The sequence below is a fragment of the Trichoplax adhaerens genome, genomic scaffold (genome assembly GCF_000150275.1).
Source record: "Trichoplax adhaerens TRIADscaffold_16 genomic scaffold, whole genome shotgun sequence".
In the NCBI taxonomy this organism is placed as follows: domain Eukaryota; kingdom Metazoa; phylum Placozoa; class Uniplacotomia; order Trichoplacea; family Trichoplacidae; genus Trichoplax; species Trichoplax adhaerens.
The window spans coordinates 284,781-302,365 of record NW_002060958.1 but is presented as its reverse complement, the minus strand read 5'-3'; the positions used below and the strand labels follow the sequence as shown (position 1 = coordinate 302,365).

Here is a 17,585-nt window from a genome sequence, read left to right as displayed (position 1 = left end):
AGACGAAAATGTAATTAACGTATAATTCTTATAATTCTTCTCTAGCCACTCAATATACTTTAAGTAATCCGATAATATTGTATGCAAAATAATAGTGCTAGTGATTAGTCTATGAGTAATTATGTAAAGTAAATGTGGATCAACCTTAGCATAATCTAATTTACGCAGCGGTTACTTGCTTATTTGATCAGAGTATGTAGTATGTTAGTAAGGTGCTAATCGTTAATTAATTTGTAGATAATATCTTTGTCATAAACTGTAATCGTGCTTAAATTTTCAGTAGAATATCAACATAAATGCGATCTAGATTATCTTTGCGTAGTGTATCCCGTGGACAAGTATAATTATGTTAATTGAAAGTGAATTACTATAAACATTAGTACATTATTTAGAGTATAGTTTATTCAAGTAGAATTTCTATATACGAATTGGTTTTAGCGAGATTTTGTTGCTATATTATATTATCGGTATTCAAATACAAAATCGTTATTTCTGTCAACGCATCATCATATGTACACGTATTAGATCATAGCGTTTTTGCATAAATCATGCAAGCCTGATCACCTAATAAATGCTAAATAGAATGGCAATTACAGCATTACTAGATTTTTACTGATTTATGTTACGATTTATTCGCTTCTGATTAAATTATTAATATAGAATAAAGTTAATCGATACTAAAATAATATCTTCCTGATGTTGGTTGCATATAGATGCCAGATTTAATGCAATTAGTAATTATCATTAATAAGATTTATATCTTTTAGGTAATTTTTGACAGTACTTACGTCATATCTTATGTATCAACTGCATATTCTGCCTAAATAGATTTCGTAATTCTCATACATGATTACAAATTGCATCATAGTTTTAAAAATAAATACTAAACCTTTCGTATAGCAATAAAATTAACTCTGGATTGGGAAGCAAATTACTGATGAAAATCATTGTTTAGCATCTTACTCTTACTATCGGAATAAATAGATTTAGATGGTTTTGGTTACTTTGTAGTGGTAGCTGTGTAAAGGATTATCATGACCGACGTTGGGGCACAATGATATAATATAAAATAGGAATTTCTCCCCACCCCCTCATTGATCCAGCAAATCTACTTCGTAAGCTGATGTTAAGTAGAATTGTTCATCTAAAAATTTTTATACTGATATAATCGGTGCTGGTCTACTTTTTATCCTACAGAAAACTCTTTGATCAACGTGTATAATCTACTTATTTATTAGCTATTTTAGTTTAATTTATTTTAAATTGAATAGTAGCCTAGAGTGAGCAGTAACCATGATAAAGTATGATATTCATTAAATCCTTTATACTACAAGTGAAAAGAGGATTTTGTATATGACGGCTATCGAATCAAAGCAGATAAGATATGCCAACAAAAATTAATTTAATGTGCGTAACTGCTAATGTGGAAGTAGACCAACATCAACATCTAAATACTATACATATGAATTGGATGATTAATATTTCAATCTACTTTCGATAATTTAGGCCAATTTGGAATATAACACTATCCATATTGCAAGGAATATATTAATTACCTGAATAAATATAGCTAATAATATGACGTCATGGTACAACTTCCTGAGATAAATTCTGATCATAATCTAGCATAGCAATGGTAAGAGAGTCTTAAGACATGAATGATTCATACAAAAATATCAACGATAACGAATAGACCATATGGTGGTCAATGTTACATTAACATATTGCTATCATTCATGATAGAGTCATGACATAATGAATTTATATTATCTAAAAGGGACAAGTTGAATAGAAAAAGTACGTGTATAGAGACTAAGTTTGATACTATACAGTAGCTGTCGACACTTACCTATGTGATCCGACTCTGCTGTTTTGATTTTGCTCTTAAATATATCTAACGTGAAGTGAGATTAAGTAAAGGAAAACAACTGATATCAATAGCCAATACCAAATACTTCCTGTCCGATACCCTATTCCCATATTTCGCTATCATTTCCTATCGTGGATATAAAATAGAACTGTTAAGTAATATAAAAATTTTCATTTACAAAATGGATGGGGACCAGCTTGGTGGACAATATGGCTATAGTGAAAGAGCTTATTTAACGCCTGATGATGATTATAATAGGGAAAAATCTCAAAATGCATACGAATACTCTGAAGCTTTTGCAGATCAATCTATAAGATTAGGTTAGCTCGTGATAGCGATTCTATCACTGCATACCTATCCTTTATCGTAGCTATATTCAATTTTGGATTGTTAAAATTTAAGTGATTATTATTGTATTGATGCTTAATTTAATCAAATTTCTTGTTGGTTTGCATTAAATAATTTCATGGCTACTATATTTGGCATTGTAAATTCGTGCCGTTGGTTCCAATGCCATTTTTACCATGACGTCCATTCTTCGAAATTTAATGGCTAATACTTGCATGAATGTTACTGAAATGAACGATTTTCCTGTTAATAAATTACTAAACCGCTTTACTCAATCTCGGAATTACCAACGTCCTTTATCACATATTTATTGGATCTTTACGTGATAGCTTTTATCAGAAAGGTAATACTAGCATACAGCTTGTTTATCCTATAAATTTTATTTGACTGACCTAATAGCTGTAATGAATCTTAAACATGGTAGGACTACAGAAAACACAAGCATCCAAACATATTGTAGTTGTAACATTTAGGGTTTGTAGTATATTGGCTTTCATAGCATGAAACAGGAACAGTCTACTATTAAGATGCGCTAACGGTACCTTGTATTACATTATAGTCATCATTGTAGTATTCTGAAATCATAACGAAATGACCATGAATAATTCCGCTCTGTAAATACTTAATTTCGATCTATTTGTATTGCTATAATCATCGCTTAATCGTGATGAGAAAAATTTTTATTAAACTATATGTAAGTTGCATAAAGTCTTCTACGATGCTTGTATATAATATTTAATTAATACTTTACTGCAAAGGTAAACTAACTAATTAATTATAATAACCCACAGCTTTATTTTAGGTACTTGAGATCTAGTATCTGCCTAAAAGTTATAAAAATTAAATACTATTGAGTAGGGAGAAGTTAGAAATCATGAAACTGTTCAGACGCTATTATTGTTTGCATGGCCTTATCTGAGATTTAGTGAATATTTAATTTATAGTTTTATACAAGATTAAAACATCAAGCCAATGTTGGAACAATTCGCGAAAACTTACTTATAGGGCATATTATTTCTGTTAAACGAGTTTAATTCATCTTTTAGTATTCTAATAATGTATTTCAAGTAACAGTTGCTAAATATTTTTTGTGTTTGTTTCACCTTGCTGGCTTATGATTAAGAGATAATTATTGCTTACAGGTTTATTGTCTATTATTCATTCAACTGTTGATTACTTGCGGAATTACAGCGCTGTTTATATTCGTGTAAGTAATTGATTTCTTTGCGTTAATAGTAACAAGTAATACTAATTACGACAACCAATATCATGCTTAATTGAAGACGATTTCAATACCTACATGACTAGTCATTGACCTTAAACTGATTCATAAGAAGATAGTCCAATTTGAAGTTACCGTTAGCAGAATTCAAGTTTACGATCGAATCTAGGAAAATTTCTTTGATTTCGGATAACACAAAAACATTTTTATTGCTTATTATAAACTTTAGGAAGCCCATCCAAGAATTTATTCATCAAAATATGTGGATGTATATTTTGGGAATGTAAGGAGCTTGCATAGATGCATGTAGTTGCTTTAGTTTGAAAATGGAGTATTTATTTCCAGAGATAAGTAATTAATGTTTCAATGTCTTCACATCTGAAATTTACCGAATCCAGTGTTTTATTACTGATCGTGACCGTTATCATGGGGAGCGTAGTTGAAGCAAGGCAAGTTAATGTTATTTTGTAACAGTATGTGTTGTTTGGACGCCAAGTTTAATATATATAAGATAAAGATGTTTTCTTTTCATGATTTAATGATTGTAATAGTTACTAGTATATTTATTATCCATTGTAGATATCTATTTTCATTGTGATCATTAAACATCATTTTATTGATTTTAATACACAAGGATACAAATGTCGCCATTAAAAGATATTTAATCTAAAACTATTTAATGTCTAATTGTAGAAGAGAGATCCCTTATAACTACATCTGCCTTTTAATTTATGTAAGTAACAAATGCGAATAGGTCTAAAATTATATCTTTCGTCATTAATCCTTGACAAAACGACTACATTGAAAAAGATTAAGTTAGGCCATTGCTCTTTCTATCGATATACTGAAATTGAGTTATGCAAAAGTTATATCATCGTATTTATATTTTTCTAGACATTGATTATGTCATTTATGGTCGGCACTATTGCTAGGTAAGCTAGAATATTGCTTATTTTGACCTTGTGCGTATGAGATAATTTTAACTACCTCAATTACATGGCAAATTGATAATCAGTTAGAAAGATATCTGCGTTATTCTTAGAGATTTCTTTATGCAGCAATAATACTGTTGGGCAGTAGGATTTGGTAGAATGATACTGCAAGAGTCTGCTTGTTCTATATAATTGCAATATAATTCATCAGTATTCGATATTTGCCTGCTTTCGCGCTTTTTCCGTTTTCTTTACTTTGATTTGTAGCTATTTGAAAGTCAGAATGATATATGTATCTGTTTTTATAGATGACATTTAAATGCTTTTCATCTTAATTTAATATTGTATGGCATTTATCACCTTTTTGCTCTTCCTTTACCTTGTTTTATAGCTATTTCAAAGTCAGCGCAGTTATGATAGCGTTTGGGATTGTTTCGGTAATTATTTTTCATCTTATTTTAGGCTAATATTGTCTTGTAATTGTTTAGCTAATTGGCTTGGAGGGAAGAAATGCATCATTTGTATTAATATTTTTCAAATTTTAGATTGTAGCATTTGTTATTACGATCTTTTCTCTACAGACAAAGGTAGTTATGATAATTATATGAAACTTTGTGAAAAATCATTTTTAATTGATTCATTACATGCCCGAGTATTAATCCTTATTAATGCAATACTTGGCGTTAGATGGATTTTACGTCACAAGGTGGATTATTATTGGGATTATTGGGTGTTTTAATGGGTTTTGGATTCTTTTGCATCTTTTTCTATAACAGGGTAAGAGAATTTTTCAGCTCTTGACATTTACTCATGGCTTATTCATGTCTATTCAATCCAAGTTTGATTAAATAAAATCCGTTGTACTTTAATAGATACTTTATATCGTCTACGCCAGCATAGGGGCATTTATATTCACTTTGGTAAGATAATGCTGAATGAATTAATAGATATATCTGCCATTAATGGATGATGTAACTTTGATTTTCTTTCAAGTTTTATTTCGTTGCCAATCTCTATTTAATAACTAAATACTACCTTTCCTTTTAGTACCTGATATATAATACACAGCTGATGATGTGGGGCCAAAAACGATATGCTATTTCTCCAGAAGAATATATTTTCGCAACTTTAAATTTATATAGTGATATTGTCAACCTGTTCATTATGATATTAGAAATCATTGGCTTAGCTGAAGCACGTTAATTATTCAAAATTATAGTTTTTAAATGAGTGTCAGTGATCTCTATCGACTGATTACTAACTAGATTAATCTATAAGATAGTTAGCGGATCTACTCCTACGAATTGTCTCATTTCAAATTTATTTAGACTCTTTATTGATCCTACTCGTATAATATCTAATAAACGATTTGTCAAATTGGATTTATTACCTGTAGTGTTTCTATGCATGATGAAGTCGAGTTGACAGGTTTACTCTTCAGTCAGGCACTATAATTTAAACTTGGCAATCCAATCTAGCTAGATGATTGCTTTCTACTGTCCATTATTATTTTCACATGGTTCAGCTTATATTGGCTTTGGGGTTTGCGATCTCCCAGTTAATTTCCTTCCTATTTTGCTACTTAGTACTTGTTAGAATTGCTTCAATAACTTTTAGTATTGCTGTATCGTCGTCCATATAGTACCTACTGTCATGAATTACTAAAACATGCGATTGGTACTACTTCTTAGCACCACCAATGTAGTGGCCGGGTATTGATTTGACTTTTGGAAAAATCTATCAATCATATCGTGATACACTCGTATAGAGTCAAGTTGGTCCTTCCCATTAAGTTCTATAGTAAGATAGATCATGATCCAATAGATTATGGGCAATATGTATCATTCGGTTGGGAATTTGCTATCTGTGCCCTTCCATCATCAAACTGAACTTGCGAACTACTACCCTAAACGAATAGATTACTTATTCCTATCTCCACAACACCTGGAAGTCTACTGTGTAGTAGTCCTGTACTACTTACGGTCTCTCACGGATAAAACTTTTCTAACTGTTTAGCATAGCTTTATTAATCGGGTAGCCGAAACGCAATCTAATCACGAACTGAGGAGCTGAGCATTCGCTCCTCCTTTTATACCCTACCACCCAACTTGTAGCAATGAAGCTGAACAAGCTTCATAGCTGAATAAGTTTCATAGCTAAATAAGCTTCATAGCTGAATAAAGTTTCATAGCTGAATAAAGTTTCATAGCTGAATAAGCTTCATTACCGAAAAAGCTTCATAGCTGAATAAAGCGTCATAGCTGAATAAGCTTCATTACTGCATAAGCTTTATATCTGAATAAAGCATCTTAACTGAATAAGCTTCGTTGCTAAATAAGCTTCATAGCTAAATAAAGCTTCATAGCTGAATAAAAGGTCATAGCTGAATAAACTTTATAGCTGAATAAGCTCCATAGCTGGATAAAGCTTCATACCTGAATAGGCTTCATTACTGAATAAGCTCCATAGCTGGATAAAGCTTCATAGCTGAATAGGCTTCATTGCTGAATAAGCTCCATAGCTGGATAAAGCTTCATAGCTGAATAAGCTTCATTGCTGAATAAGCTTCATTGCTGAATAAGCTCCATAGCTAAATAAAGCTTCATAGCTGAATAAGCTTCATTGCTGAATAAGCTTCAGAGCTGGATGAAGCTTATAGCTGAATAAGCTCCATAGCTGGATAAAGCTTCATAGCTGAATAAGCTTCATTGCTGAATAAGCTTCATTGCTGAATAAGCTCCATAGCTAAATAAAGCTTCATAGCTGAATAAGCTTCATTGCTGAATAAGCTTCAGAGCTGGATGAAGCTTATAGCTGAATAAGCTCCATAGCTGGATAAAGCTTCATAGCTGAATAAGCTTCATAGCTGAATAAGCTTCAGAGCTAAATAAAGCTTCATAGCTGAATAAGCTTCATTGCTGAATAAGCCCCATAGCTGGATGAAGCTTATAGCTGAATAAGCTTCAGAGCTAAATAAGCTTCAGAGCTGAATAAGCTTCAGAGCTGAATAAAGCTTCATAGCTGAATAAGCTTCATAGCTGAATAAGCTTCATAGCTGAATAAGCTTCATAGCTGAATAAGCTTGACACATGGCAATTTACCAACATAACATTGACATGGTTAATGAGCCGGGGCTTGATTTCGGTGCGGTACGTTAGGCGGTTTCAACTATCGGGTAGAGTACTATAGAATGGCCAGAGAACTGGAAAAACCTCCCCCCGGCTATGGTGAACGTCAACACCGTACAGACTACGAGCAGGGCCTACAGTGTCTATTCAGTACCGGTGGTACTGTACTAAGTGGACTACTGTGCAGTACAGTACAGTTACTATTAACAGAAAGCGTTTATAAGTGCAACCACCGGCCCCCGTGGTACCAGTGTTGACTGTGTTCCACACAACAACAAATTACGTGGATACAGGGTTATTTTGCCCCCCCCCCCCCTTTTGGATCCACTTGGCTGCTGGCTAGAGTTGCTGAGCAACGCCTTTGCGATAGGAATGAAATGTTTCTAGCTACATTTGTGATCGCTTATTTACTTTCCTTGGTCACTACGAATGATATTCCTGCCACTGAATTGGATCTTGAAGAGCTAAAGCAAGTCCAATATGGGTTGGAAATTCAGACTACCCCAGTGGTTGAAAATTTAGTAAGTTAGGATAACGTTGAATCCGAGATCGCCTCGTCATCATCATCATGTCCTTGGAGGCGTAGATGAAATTCTTCGCAAAGGATCATCAACCAATAGACTTTGCTTTCATAATTGTTCTAACTTGATATCTAGCTGGATTTCATCATAATCTTCATCATGGAACGAGTCGGTCTGGGTGTTCTGACAATATCCATGTCCAAATCCATGGGTAATGGCGCACCTTTTCCATCTTGTCTTGATGCAATGGAATACTGTACTCGTAGTAGTTTCTACTTTCATACCAGTCATAAACCCACCTTAGATAGTGTTTGCCAATGAGATGGATGAGAATGATGAAAGGAGACTCGATTCCAAATTGACGAGACAAAATAGTACTTTATGGATACGGCACGTTATATTGCACTAGACGAAGACGATCTTATTCCATAATCACTTCCATCGAAAGTGTTAATATTGCGTTGACATTTTTGGATGGATTATTTGAATGGGGTAATAGCCAATAATACTGGATAATATAGTCATACAGTAGTGCTGTTATGCTACGCTTACAAGTTCATAGAGTAATTTTCATACCAGCCATAAACGTTTGCTAGATAGTATTTGCAATGAAATGGATGATGATGGAGGAAAGGAGACTCGCTTGCGAATGGACTAGATAAATACTTTGCATTTTGAATACGAGCACGTTACATCACGTTAGACGAATACGATCATATTCCAGTACGAAAATAGCCTTGGTATTTTTTATCCATTACTTAAATAGGGATAATATTCCAGCTCATTTGGTAATTTTAATTTTTTGATGCGGCACTAGTAATGATAGATAAAGATGTACAGTAGAAACACTTCAGTTTTCAATCACGTCAACACCTTCTGTAAGGAAGATGCTTTATTGGACGAATTTTCTTCAATTACCATTAACTTTCTCATAGCTAGTAGCTGTTATTAGCCTGCAGAGTATATACGTAATATTAGCTTTAAACTTTGAAATGGAGGTTGGCGGGGGAAAGTTAGCTCACAAGTGGCCATGGTGAACTTTTCTCTGATTATAATTACTATTGATTTCTATAGGAAAAGGACAATAACGATGACAATCCTGCCTTCACAATAAAATCGAAATATGGCCAATTATATTATTGTACTATTCCAAAGTGGAAAGAGGAAATTCAAACTCAAAAGGCTACTTCCAATACGACTAATATTACCGAGCTACTTCGTCCATTAGAGAATACATGTATGACAAAGGTATTGACGTAGTTTTTTGTATTTAGAAATGTACTCGACTTTATCTGTCAATTCAATATTGTCATTCAATCTGGAATTAATATATAGAATTTGGAATTTCGAACTTCGAATGAAAACACTTAAAATTTTAAAGATACGAGTATTATCGACAAAAATGCTGTGTTTAATATATCTATTTTGTTTATAGAGTAAAGGATGGTGGACGTATAAATTTTGCTATAATGATAGGATAGAACAGTACCATATTCAAGGTAATGATGTTATTGTTGTTATTGACTTTTTACTGATAAATGGACCCTTTTGCCAACTACTTGACTATTTGCTCTTGCTGTCTTGTCCATTAGATGATGAAATTACGGGCGATATTATCAGTCTTGGATCGTTTGAATCGGAGAAAGATTGGAGTAAAGAAGATGAGGTATTGGTGTACTAGACTTAGTAGTGTAATAATTAAATGTGCATTATTGCAGCTTCTCTGGTGATTTCATCTTATTGGCAATACAGGAACTTATTATGTATTTTCATCATTATCTCACTTTGTTATTAATACTATGTGCCTCTTCAATTTTTACTATTTTCATGACCTTACTATTTCATTACTGATTAGACATTACATGAACTACAACGGTATCACTCACAAATGTATACCAATGGAAGCGTTTGCGATTCTACAAATAAAGCCAGACAGACTCAGATTAAAGTATGCAAATAACATGCTATCGTCATAGCAATTGATATACTGCACTGACATTTTATTGAGAGGGTATTCGTACTCAAAGACATAATGTCTATTTACTAACTGGTTATAAATTACTCATTAAATACTACGTTAACATTTTCTACTTTATAGCTATATTGTGAAGAAGATAGCGAAAATTATATTGGCCGTATTTCTGAACCAACTGAATGTGTTTATGTTATCAATATATTTACTCCTCTACTGTGTCAGCACCCATCACTTAGACCTAAAGCCGCGGTAAAACCTCGACCTATCAGTTGTTCACCTGTTTTAAATGCTGTGGAATATAGCAATTATCAGCAGATGATAAAAGGTAACTACATAGGGTTTTTGGATTACGATTTCTAATTCGAACTAGATAGATTATAAATGTACTTCTTAATTACGTTTGCTTTTAACTCTACTCTCTTGTAATCATCTCATTGCGTTATAGAAACAGTACCTAGTAAGAATAATGATATGGCAAACAATAATAAACATCTTAATAGTGTTCAACAATATAAGCAAATTGTGAAAGATATCGTAAGTCCTAGAAGACTGATCACGTTTTAGATGTTAAAGATCTCTCATTTATCGGTACCTTATTATATTCTAAACTTGATTCCCAGGTTGCAGCGAAAGCTAAAACTAATGACGCAGCCAATAGGAGCGGTATCAAAAAAGGAACATTTAAACAATGTACTGCTCGGGAAAGACCGAATGAAGGTAATAGCGTTCAGCGTTACTGGCAGATTGTAAATGACATCGTTAATTCTGGAAAGAGCACACAAACAATCACGACTGAAGACAAACTCAGTTATCGACTTGCAAACGGTAACAAACCATCGGCAACTTCGAAATCTTCAACAATAATTAAACAACTTGGTGAGGAAAAATGGAGTGATAAACATGACAATCTCATCCAGAATGCCGCTTTGGATCGCAGCTCGAAATTGATTTCCAAAAAGAGTGGTTCTGATCGATATCTAGAACTTTATATGAAAATGATATACATTGAAGAGTTGAAGTACTTATTACGAAAGTATCGAACTATATTAATGAAATATCATGAAGCTGAAAAAATAGATGAAATAACTCCAACTGAGACCAAAAAAGATGTATTGGAGTCTAATGATGAGCATCAACAGGATGGTGCCAATAAAAACATAGATTTAAAACGTTCTAAGTTGTCGAGCAACTTTCAGTTAAACGCGATCGATAGAATGACCCATATCTTAAAAGTAATATCTTCAAAATTGAAATTGAAACTATCACGAATTATCGGTAAAGTATTACTGTATAAATTGCCATAGCTAAGGGATCAGTGTTTATTTGTGCAAGAGCTTTAATTTTTGTAATATTGGCAATAAATAGCGAACTAGCAAGAATACGTTGCCGAATAAGGATGATAGCGCCGCCAGTAATTGTCATTTTTTTTTCTTTATCTTTTATACATTGTGTAGAAGCACCTAAAAAGAATACTGTACCTGATCAGCAAGATGAGATTGATCGAAATGCAAATGAAGAAAGCATTGGTACTTCATCAAAAACTGATAAAAGATCCAACGAAATTGTCAAATTTGTAAAAAGTGTATTGAAAGGCATGAAAATAAACCCTGGTAAGTTTTAAAAATGCGTATAAAGCTTGCTGTCTATAAAGATAGCAATACTGCGTGTTTAGAAAGTTGCTTAAAGTTTATAACTAACGCTATTACAGCTGACGTGGAAGTGCGAATAATTACCGTCAATAATGATGACATGGGGGATGATAAAACGCTAACAAACAAAGAAAAACAAAATTTGGAAAATGCCATAAAGACTTTATTTGTAAGACATCGTGCTAATGATAAAACATCCCTTATACTGAATGCTAAGCAAAGAGTAACAGTCCTGTACATACCGTAATCATACTTGGCTGAGCTAAGTTTATATAACATCGCTAATGCTAAAAGCTAAGTAACGAATAATTTTACATACGGTAATTATACTTTGTTGAGTCAGTTTTACGGTTCAGCTAATGGGTCAGATTTAATGATTGATTCTTGGGCAATGATAGGGAATTTTGTAAAGTGCAAAGTTATAACGATATACTAACACTGATAAATTTATTAGTAGATAGAGCAGAACGAATTTTCGAGATCTCGGCCTTTAAACTGAGTACGCTCTAATAACGTCATTTAATTTCCTTACAATTTGCATTCATATTGCAGGGCAGTAAGGAGCAACTCCAACAAGAAGAAATTCGCCAGCGTAAACTACAAGAAGGGTATAACTTTAAATGGCCAATTAACAAGGAAGCACATTAAAAATAACGTTAAAGTTTTTATTTCATAGTAAAGTCTGACTGAGTATTCACATAATACGCATACATAGATCATCATCTTGTTAAACAAATGTATGATACGATTGCTATGATCTATATTTCTAAAAAAATTGAATGTACACATTTCTATACTTTATACTATTAAACTATGTAACATTTACATTCGCGGGAATAAAATGTATGCACATATCCCGTAACACAGTATACATATAATTATCAAATAAACGGTGTAAACTATTAACTCTATGGGCTCTATAAACATCGGCAATATAGGAACTTTAATACGCTAACGACCGAAATTTCGCAAGTTAAGATTTCACTTAGATATCTTTCTGTTAGGCCCCAAATTGCTATGCAATTTAAAAGTAACTCTTCAATTTGATATCCATTATTTGCTAATGCTCTCTCAAGAATCAGCAGATACTATACCTCATGCAAAAACGATCAGTTATCAAATCTCAACTACACTGTCAACATTTGCTGTGGTAGAAACGATAACCTAGTATAAATAAGGAGCGCCGTGCGTGGTACATCAACGGTAATGACACTTTAAAGTATTATTGCTTTGCTTTTTACCGTGATAACAAAAAATGAACTGGTTACAGATTAGAAAAATTATTAATATTATGAATTTTTTGCCGAAAAGTCAAAGTAGAAGTCTCTACTTTAGAAATTTAGGTGAATACAAATAATTTGATTCGTAGATCAGGAACCGCTTAATTACTTTCAATTTCAATTTAAATATTTACATAACTTTAGTTCATGCAATTTTTACTCCGACTTAAGTCTCCCTAAAGTCATCGATACTCGCTTTCCGATTTAATAGCATCATCTAGAACGTTGTTGCAAGCTTTTGTGTTACTAACATTGCTCTTTTAATTAAAGGATTGCTTTCAAAGCTACTCTTCATGGTAACCTGATAATTAAAATTTGAGATTAAATCCAGCACCACCAGCAGCTTTTCCTTGCGTAGCGTAGGTAATTCTGAAACCATCTGCAGCGCCTGCAATCTGAGATTCGATTTCATCGTCCTATTACGTATAATTGTTACTTTAGAATTACGGATTAGGTAGTGAATTTGTACTTAGTTTACTACGTCATTTACGAAGATGGATTGTCTGTCACTGAATTGAATTAATTACTTTACACATGCCGCCTCCCTCCGGAGCGGTCGGGCTTCGATTAGCTTTACTAGGGCGTTTCATCAGTTCACTTTTGGCGGGCCAGGTTGGAAACATTGAGGGATCTAGAGGTCGGGGCTCTTGCTGTAGAGGGCATAATACAGTATTTACTTGAATTATTACAATTTTGAACATAAGTAATCCGACAGTCTACAACTTTCAATATTGACTACCTGAAAATATTCGTGATTGAGCGCATCCTCGGCTGATATTCTCTTTTTCGGATCGTAAGTCAAAAATCTGATGAAAGATTTTTAGCAAAAATGATATTGAGTTTCTAGCGCTAATGGCAACAAGGATTAGCATGTGAAATCATCAATATATTATTAATAATTCTATTACCTATTTAATAAATCAAATCCTTGATCAGTTAAATAGGCTCCAAATCTATCTCTAAGTCTGTTGTACGGCTGTTCCGTAAAAGTTACCTACCATATGGGTTTAATTTAGTCAGTAACATGCATTACGTGTACAATTGTTTACATTACGACAATTTGAAATAAGTAATAGTGTCCTTATAACCTTCTTTGCAACTGGCAATTCAGAAAATCCAGACCATATTTGATCATTAGGGGTGCCTAAGTCCTATAAAGCGAATGATTGAACTTTTCATGTTACGAGTCGAAAGACTTGGCGTAGTTTGAATCAATCTTACCTTAAAAATCTTGTTCAACTGATCAATTTCTGATTTTCCCGGAAATAATGGCTTCTTTACGAGAAATTCACCAAAAATACAGCCAACAGACCACATATCAACAGCAGTAGAATACTCCTAAAATATAAAACAGTACTTAGTACATAGCATAAACGTATAAAACAATATTGATAATAACAGTAATGGTAAAATCCTAAGGATCATAACATCATTTACTATCAAGACGTCATCACTATATAGTTACCTTTACACCCAGAAGTAGTTCAGGGCAACGATACCATAAAGTTACCACAATAGAAGTGTAAACTTTTAGAGGAGATCCATACTCTCTAGCCAAACCAAAATCTCCAACCTATCGCAAAGTCATAAGTAAAATATTAACATGGAGAATTATAATGGGGTAAAGATAGTACTGCAGCTTCAGTAGCCTACTTTTAAAATGCCTTGATGGCTGAGAAGTAAATTGGAAGTTTTCAGGTCACGATGTAAGATCCAGTTATCATGTAAATGTTGGACAGCGGATAATAACTGCTTCATTAAGCATTTCACTTCACCTAGGAAAATGGTGGTAATACTTGCAATTGTTCGTCTACCGATTAATTAATTAATAGCAAAATTTAAAACTTACTAATGCTGAAAGGTTGTGACATCGATTCCATTAAAGTCTTTAAGTCATGTTCAACGTACTCCATTACAATATAGATCTTATCCATATTGCTACCAACTACTATCTCCTAGTAATGTATCACAAAGTGCAGTAAATGGAACTGTGTGAGACGTTTATCCATATAGGTGCGAATATTTCTTTTAAGTTTGAAATACTGTATATCACCAAAACTTACTCTAACGTGTACAATATTCGGATGATCTGCTTTTAATAATGTATTAATCTCCCTTAAGGAAGTAATCGGAAAACCTTCTCTTTCTTTTTCCATTTTTAATCGTTTTAAGGCAACAACTTCGTCTGCAACGGAAAATTTTCATTATCTCACCAAGAAATTCTTTTAATTAAGACGAATACAAGTCCTAATCTATATACACGATGATATGTACCTGATTTTAAGTCCTTAGCTCGATAAACCACTCCATAAGTACCTTCTTCAATTCTGTTTAGCCATTCAAACGCTTCAACACTTCTACAGCCCTGGACGGCAGGAAGGTAAGGTGGTAATTCTGCTTCTGAATCATTAATATACAGTATTGGCAGAAATGTAAGCTACATAGCATCAATAACAATATTCAGTCTCAACTATTGGAAAGCATTACAACTATTAAGGCTACATAGTGGCATACCCTTTTCACCATCGGAACCTGATTCAGGGCCTTGCTCATCAGCAATACTTCCATCAAGATCAGTACTTTTTATCGATTCATCATTATGTTCATTCTCCTCGTCTTCGTCCTTTTTCGTGCAAAAATATGGATTGGCTATTGCTCCAGCATGTTAATAATAGTAATTTCAAAAGATTATCCATGTTCAACTAACCTCGATGATAGAACGCTCCTCGTTGATGAGATTATCTTGATCGCTTTCTTCGCTACTTAATTCTACATCTACAACTTCCATTGTCTCAGCAGCTGGTAAAAGATTGCTACTAGCTCTAATGTCGGTTTTTAATTTATCGTGGCGAATTAACGTCCTAAAGAGAAAGGTTGATATATTATGATAGGATCATGGAAAGTGAGTGATTATAAATTAGTAGATTTTATTTTGCTGTAAATATCTTACTCTTCTCTTTCAACTTTATTGGGGATAGGTGATTTATCTGTAGTATTGTATAAATTATCTGTCAATTCTTTTCGGCTTTCTCTCCCTTTGCTATCGAAATATTTAGGAGATTTGCTATCGGATGAACTTTCCCGATGATATCTATCGCTATAATGAGATCTGGAAGATCGTTCACTTGATTTGTATCGATCACTTCGAGAATCATCAGCATGGTATTTGTGAGATCTTTCGCCTACACGTCGCTGACTGCGTGCAGAAAATCTATCACGATCACTGGAGTAACGACTGTCACGATTTCTTTCGCTCTCTCTTTCACGCTCTCGATCGCGATCTCTTTCTCTTTCGTAATGATATCTGGAAGTATGTATATCTTTTTCGGAAGAACGATGACCTGTTAAAGCTGTGGTTATAATACCGCATACTAGTTAATAGTTGAAGAGCTGATTTGTTTACGTATCCTTTGGCTACTGGGTATATTTAATGACGCTACGAGGAGAACGACCGACTATCATGGTACTTTCTCGAAGTCGAACTAATAGACACATTATCAAGCTTTCTAGCATTGCAATAACTGAGGGTACAATAAAATAGAGCCAGCTATTACAGCGTCAGTGCAATGCAGTATTGAATATGTACGGTACAGGTAAAATTGTGTTAATTGCCTTTATTTGTCTTGGTTCAATTCAAATTGACGTCATGCTTACCTCTATCATCTCGTTTTCGACTACTAGTTGTGCTTATTTGCCGGTTAGAAATGATAGACGAATCTGCGGCTGGCACAAATTCTTCTTTTCGTTCAACTTCGTCTCTATCCTTGATTTCTCCCTCTTCATAATCATCTAATTCATCATTCTGACTTGCATGATTTCGCTTGGTAGGTTTTGTATCATCGATATGGTTTAAATTTTCTTCGCCGCTGCTAATAATCTCTCCTTCGTCTAGCTCTAAAGCTGCAGATGTAGTTTCATCTTTAGTGTCGGAGGTTACGTCTGTTAAGTAAAAAGTGAAAACGTTAAGATTGCTACAACGGAAGCAGCTGGAGTATTACACGAGTAAATTGCTAACTACGGCGCAAAAGATATTTATTTGTACGTCATTTTTTAAAATGTTATCCAATCGCTAGGGTCTGTGTTGCCAACAATTCAATTGTCCTTCTTGTTGATATGATAGATTTTAACATGGTCAATAAGATGAAGGATATCTCAGACATATTCTTTGAATCAAGATTGTACAGTATCAGTATATCATCGGAATACGCTTTAGCTATTTTCAAATGACATTGATACTATATGAAAGTCTGAATTGACCATTTGGACAGGAATGGATGACTGCATCAAGAAAGATGGACTCAATTTGTTATGGTAGCAGTCGCGATAATAATAGTAGTAATGTAAAGCTAAAAGTCCCATATCATGTTCTAGCTAAGTTATAAGAAAATAACAAGCTACAGATTATAATTTCCAGCATGATCCGTTGATGACTTTCCAACTGTGTATTTCTACAGCTAGCATGTAAGCCTTGGCAGAAGCATGCATGATACATCGGTACACTCTTGGTAATGAAGTTGATGGTATCAGTCAAGAATTGGCTACCTGGAGAATCTTCTGTCTCAGCAATATTTTCACTGTCTGATCTAGATCGATTTCTTTTCTCTTGTAGTATTTCTTCTAAGGTTTTGACTTTGATAGAATCTAAATTTTGGTTGTGCAT

General features: G+C 33.6%; 3 protein-coding genes across 3 annotated transcripts; 2 read left to right on the top strand and 1 right to left on the bottom strand.

Annotated features, from left to right (window-relative positions):
• Positions 1 to 2,051: 2,051 nt before the first annotated feature.
• Positions 2,052 to 5,575, top strand: TRIADDRAFT_60535 (uncharacterized protein; the record flags this gene model as incomplete). Its single annotated transcript, XM_002116557.1, has 11 exons — positions 2,052 to 2,190; positions 2,643 to 2,692; positions 3,361 to 3,425; positions 3,670 to 3,723; positions 4,134 to 4,173; positions 4,335 to 4,372; positions 4,764 to 4,809; positions 4,918 to 4,959; positions 5,060 to 5,149; positions 5,245 to 5,292; positions 5,420 to 5,575. The coding sequence occupies 11 exons, from the start codon at positions 2,052 to 2,054 to the stop codon at positions 5,573 to 5,575; spliced, it is 768 nt and encodes a 255-aa protein (XP_002116593.1).
• A 2,302-nt stretch (positions 5,576 to 7,877) lies between these two features.
• On the top strand, positions 7,878 to 12,293 carry TRIADDRAFT_60534 (uncharacterized protein; the record flags this gene model as incomplete). The annotated part of the gene is made up of 12 exons (XM_002116556.1): positions 7,878 to 8,021; positions 8,957 to 9,019; positions 9,096 to 9,269; positions 9,457 to 9,520; positions 9,614 to 9,687; positions 9,877 to 9,969; positions 10,120 to 10,321; positions 10,442 to 10,530; positions 10,617 to 11,271; positions 11,451 to 11,606; positions 11,705 to 11,814; positions 12,198 to 12,293. 12 exons carry the CDS (start codon positions 7,878 to 7,880, stop codon positions 12,291 to 12,293), a joined length of 1,920 nt encoding a protein of 639 aa, XP_002116592.1.
• A 940-nt stretch (positions 12,294 to 13,233) lies between these two features.
• On the bottom strand, positions 13,234 to 17,585 carry TRIADDRAFT_31125 (uncharacterized protein; the record flags this gene model as incomplete). The annotated part of the gene is made up of 13 exons (XM_002116492.1): positions 13,234 to 13,320; positions 13,453 to 13,575; positions 13,665 to 13,731; positions 13,834 to 13,919; positions 14,014 to 14,076; positions 14,147 to 14,263; positions 14,391 to 14,498; positions 14,579 to 14,700; positions 14,775 to 14,880; positions 14,989 to 15,110; positions 15,200 to 15,319; positions 16,604 to 16,864; positions 17,426 to 17,585. The coding sequence occupies 13 exons, from the start codon at positions 17,583 to 17,585 to the stop codon at positions 13,234 to 13,236; spliced, it is 1,542 nt and encodes a 513-aa protein (XP_002116528.1).